Source organism: Pinus tabuliformis, chromosome 4_1, assembly GCF_031772625.1.
Source record: "Pinus tabuliformis cultivar Carrire ecotype Pingquan chromosome 4_1, CPIR1, whole genome shotgun sequence".
Lineage (NCBI taxonomy): Eukaryota > Viridiplantae > Streptophyta > Pinopsida > Pinales > Pinaceae > Pinus > Pinus tabuliformis.
The window spans coordinates 802,567,325-802,572,410 of NC_142303.1; the positions used below are offsets into that span (position 1 = coordinate 802,567,325).

Consider the following 5,086-nt stretch of genomic DNA (forward strand, 5'->3'; position numbering starts at 1 on the left):
AAAAAATAAAATTCATCGATTCACTCCCTCTCGCCCCATAGCCGCCGATCCCAAAGCATATTCTAGAGATATTCGCCTACATTAAATCCCAGCCGTTCAAATAAATTAAAAAAAAGCAACGGAGTTCCCATCCAGGGGGCCCATATAGAAACGCGTACGCCGATTTTTTTTTTTTTAAGCTTGAAATAAACTTACAAGATAGGCTTGAGAGATAAATCTCAATCATATGGTAGGATGACTAAAAAAATCCTTCGAAAAAATAAAATTATGCAAAGCCGATAGCAATATAAGACGCCTCTCAGCGAAAAATAGATTTCTAAAATATGGGAAAGTGAACGCAAAAACGACATATTTAACTGTTTTTCTTTCTACGTTCATGCATAATAATTTCCAGCTACGTCATTTGCACATCATTAACTGTGCAAGCTGCTAAGTAACGCCATCGTAATTTGACCCACGCGACTTACAGGACTCGCTGATACAATAATAATCGATAAGGGAATGCTGGCAGATATCAAACTCAAAAGTGTGATTGCAACAACAGGGCGAGTGTTGATCAAAGTGTACTGCAACCATGCAATTGCCCTGAATACCTGCGCATGATACGCGGGATATAATTCTTTCTCCCATTCCATGTACTCTTCCGGAGTCTTGTAATTTGTCTCCTGCATTTTGAGGTCGAACATTCGCTTTCTCAGAAGTATCATATTTGCGTCCACTATGTTCCGGTCACCTGCATTCAAAACAATTCGGAAATTAATGTAACTGTTTGAAGGATCGGTGCAGTCCACTACAGATAAATATCCATAATTTCTGCAGTCATGAACAAAACGACCTACCTGAACCAAATTGGTATTCGCCAGAGCTTGCAGCTTTTATAACGAGCTGCCTCTGGTTAACTCCTCGCTTCCTCCTTGGAGCAGAAAGAGTGGGAGTTCCCCCGTTCTGTTTCTTTGGCATTGGTGGTGAGAAGGCTCGGGAGATACGGCACACGAACCCCGCAGAATCTTTGGGGATTGCTATCGCAACTTTGAGATCCATCACTGATCTACAAATCTCTAGTCTTTAGAGTATTCTAAGATTGCACTTCTTCGTTAACGACCAACAGAAAGAAAGAAGCGTACAGTTTTATGATGATTTTCCGCTGCCAATCTCTAAAACAACACTCCGGATAAAACGGTGCAGCTAAGAGATCTCTCATTTATAGGGCAAGTTGAGTGGAATCATTAATTCACTGAAAACTTAAACGAAGCAGCCGATCTTCTGCTTCCTTAGCATCTATGTCCCCGCGGCCCGGCTACGCGGTTTAGCCATCTCGTCATACTCCGCTCTTTCTGGTTTTGAGTGGGACAGGTACCTTTTTGTGAATTTCCAACGAGATTAGCGCCACCTGTTAATGCTTTCTATCTGGTTAGGACATGGTGACTTTGTGGAAAGTGGCTCACAGCCATGTGCAGAGCGGCTCCCACAATTCCGTGTATTTAACAAAAGCATTAATGTCCAATAATTTTGCGCCAGTTGCAAGTGAGTGGAGAATATCATAATCACCAGACACGTGAAATTTTCATGCAGAGTAGTGCAATTACTTGTAATCGATGCCGGTACATCTAACTATTTTAGATTTGGTTTCCTGGCTTCTTATGATAGTTTAACTTTCGTTAATATAAGTTTTATTTTTAATCTTTGTTTTTAGGATTTTTTTGGGGCGAAACTAAATTCCACATAAATTAATTGATTTACATGGAAAATAAAGTTAGTAATATATTTCTCCTCTAAATATATTAATATCATATTAATATAATATGAATTTTATATATTAATTTAATAATTATAACTAACACAATTATATTAATAAATGTAATTAATATAAACTTATAAGTATCACCTTAACTTTATTCAAAATTTAAAATATTTTTTGAATTGAAAGTGTTGTGAACTCAACTATAAACTTAATTTTATTCAAAATTTAAAATATTTTTTGAATTGAAAGTGTTGTAAACTCAACTAAAAGCTTTAAAAACTGTTTATAGGATTGAAAGCTAGACATACATGCCAAAATAATCACATATGTTACCACTATTTCACAAACCATTCTCACAATATCAGAAACCATTCTCATAATAACAGAGAAGAATGAGGCAATGTATTATTTAAATTTAATTTTATTAATAAATTATTAAAAAAATATCTGATTTAAAATTTTAAATATAAAAAAAAATTGAATTAAGTTATAATTACACGCATTTGTATTAAGAAATTATAAAAAACTAAGTCCAACTTCCTCTTTATAAACTGCATTACCTCAACCTCCACTTTTGACACAACACCCAAATTGAACCAATTTCCTGGTTTAATTTTTTATTTTATTTTAAATTATAATTATATTAAATAATTAAAAAAAAAAAAAAAAACAAATAATTTTAAAAAACTAAATCCAACTTCCTCTTTATAAGCTTAAAATACCTCAACCACCACTTCTTCCGCAACACCCCGATTGAACCAATTTCATGGTTTAACTTCTTTTTATTTTATTTTTAAGTTGTAACTCTCAAGAGCAAAGGGCTCCCACAAATCACAACCCTATATGGGTTAATCAAAGTAACATTGATTACGTTCGTTCATCGATTTAAAAAAAATCAAATTTTACAAGCTTACATGCATTGTGAGTTGAAATAGGTACATTGGTTGATTGACATAATTATACAATAAAAATAAAAATTCAAAATAAATATAAAATGAATAATTTATGATAATGTCTTCTTTTTATATAATTTAAAAATAAAATGATAATAATAATAATTACTTAATTTTTTTAAAATTTGAAATACAATATTGTTATATGGATAAAAGATTTTGAGAAGATGCAATGTGTGTAGTGAAATCTTTGTTTTATATATATATCACCAAACTTCATAGAAAAACACTGTATTTTTTTGTGTATCCCACTTCAAAAAAATTGTGTAATGTATTTTTTAAAGTTTTTTCATCACATTGAAAAATAAAAAGACATTTGGTATAACATGTTTGGAAATTTTGTATATCTCGCCAAAATTAATTTGATTGTAATATGTTTTATAAATCATTTGTATTGCACTCACATAAACGACTTTAGTTTAGTGCAACATTCTTTATAGTGTATTACACCCCAATAAACATTGGTTTAATGCTATAAAAAATTGTTTTAAAGATATCAAATTTAGGTAAGTGCAACATATCACATAAAAATATCGCTTGCCATGGTGTGATATACAAAAGGGTTGTTGCCAAAATAGAAAGGTTAAAGGGATATAATATGTGGACATTGAAGAAATTTGTGCGATATATGTTAAGGATATGTTGCATTTAAAGTGGTATTTTGAGCAATATGCCATGCAAGTAGAAACTTTTGATCCATACAATGTGTTGCATAAGTGGATTATTTTCTCTCATGAGATACTGACAAGGAACAAAATATTCAAAAAATGCCATGACAAGGATGAAGCAACAAATTCTTTTTGACATAGACAATAATGGAGGAAGAAAACATGTAGTGAAACTTCCCAAGGTTGAATTTCAATTGAAGTAATTTGTTCAATAAGTCAAATCTAACAAGGCCAAGGCTCTTATCTTTTCTAAAACTACATAGTAAAAAGTTGCATTATTTTTCCTATTACTTTTTCTTAAATAATATGACAAGTGATGAAATAGTATTGAGATACTGTGTGTTTCAAATAAATTCATAAACAAATTAATAATTCCGTAAAACTCAAATTTCTTGGTTTGGTTTACAATCCAATAAAACTAGTATTAATGAGAAACCTAAAATAATATTGTTGGTGATAACTCCCATAAAGCTAATATACAAAGGAATACAACTACTTACGGTTTACTTAACATATTTGATGTGTCTTAAACAATTTTATTTATCACAACAAAAATGTTTTTTTATGTGATATGTCACAGGGTCGTAAATTTTGGGAATTTCTCTATCGCACCAATTATTTAATTCATGTCATAAGTGTGTAACACCAGAGGTTTTAATTAATGTGATAAGAATGTCACACTTAAAGTAGTTTGTCATTTGTGTCTCATATAAACCTTTAAAAGCTTTTACCTTATATGTATCACACCTAAACTTTATTTCTATGTAATAGGCTTAAAAAAATGTGATATCTGTTGCACCTAAGCTTCTTTCGTATGTGAAATGTCTTTAACATTTTTTTATTCAACCCATAATGATTTTTTGTGCAATATGTCACATGTTATTTCTAAAAACCTTATTGCAATTACTTTAGTAAGACTTTATCGTTTTATGTTTACTTTTAAATATTTAGGTTAGAGACCCAGACTATGGTGCCAAGACTAAATTTAAATATTTTGAATGACAAATGTAAATGTTTATATGTAATAATTAATAAAATATTGTTTTTGGAAATATTATGGGAATTATTATGTGAATAGTGAGGTTGTTCTATTGTAAAAAAAAAACTATTAAAGTGGTTGAGACGTAAGTAATGGACAAGTAATAAGTGTTAATTGTAAAAATTCCACCCTACCTTGTAGGAGGAGTAATCACCACCAAGAGATAGTGTAAGTAGAGATAAGTGTCATGTTGGGTGGAAAGAAAAATATCTAACATAGTTGGAGAGAAATGCAAAGCTAGAAAAAATATATATATATTTTTGTTTGTAATAATCTAAGTACAAAAAAGGGAAAGGCAAGACATTGAGAAAAAGAAAGACATTGCAAGAGTGGACATGGGGAAGGAAGAAGAATACCACCTAATGATGGCATGATATTGATCGCAGGGATGTTTTTGGCTTAAGGGGGATTTTTGTGTTTGCAATTGTTATATATCTTAAAAAATGCGAAGTATATATATCTATATTCTTCTATTTTAATGTGACAAGCAACCGTTCACAATTTTTATACTAAACCCCTTGATCCTAAGTTTTCAATTCCTTAACCAGATTACTATGGAAAGAGTATTGAGGGAAAGTTTGAGGCTCATGGAGAGCTTTGAATATTTTTAGATTTACCATGAGCTTCAAGAATAAGGTTTCGAGTATTTCTAGGTTCGGCACAAGCTTCAAGAATAAAGCTTCGG

The 5,086-nt window shown here is 31.2% G+C and overlaps 1 protein-coding gene across 1 annotated transcript; it reads right to left on the reverse strand.

The window, feature by feature from the left end:
• Positions 1–239: 239 nt before the first annotated feature.
• LOC149178640 (uncharacterized) lies at positions 240–1,158 on the reverse strand. The gene is made up of 2 exons (XM_089423681.1): positions 840–1,158; positions 240–733 (listed from the first exon to the last, which is right to left on the reverse strand). Exons 1-2 carry the CDS (start codon positions 1,039–1,041, stop codon positions 414–416), a joined length of 522 nt encoding a protein of 173 aa, XP_089279807.1. The 5' UTR covers positions 1,042–1,158; the 3' UTR covers positions 240–413.
• Positions 1,159–5,086: the final 3,928 nt, after the last annotated feature.

Bases quoted from the DNA above. Each gene is read 5' to 3' on its own strand.
- LOC149178640 (XM_089423681.1), bottom strand. From the start codon at position 1,041: ATGGATCTCAAAGTTGCGATAGCAATCCCCAAAGATTCTGCGGGGTTC. The intron at 734-839 runs GTAGGTCGTTTT...TTTTGAATGCAG, and splicing joins CGAATACCAATTTGGTTCAG to GTGACCGGAACATAGTGGAC.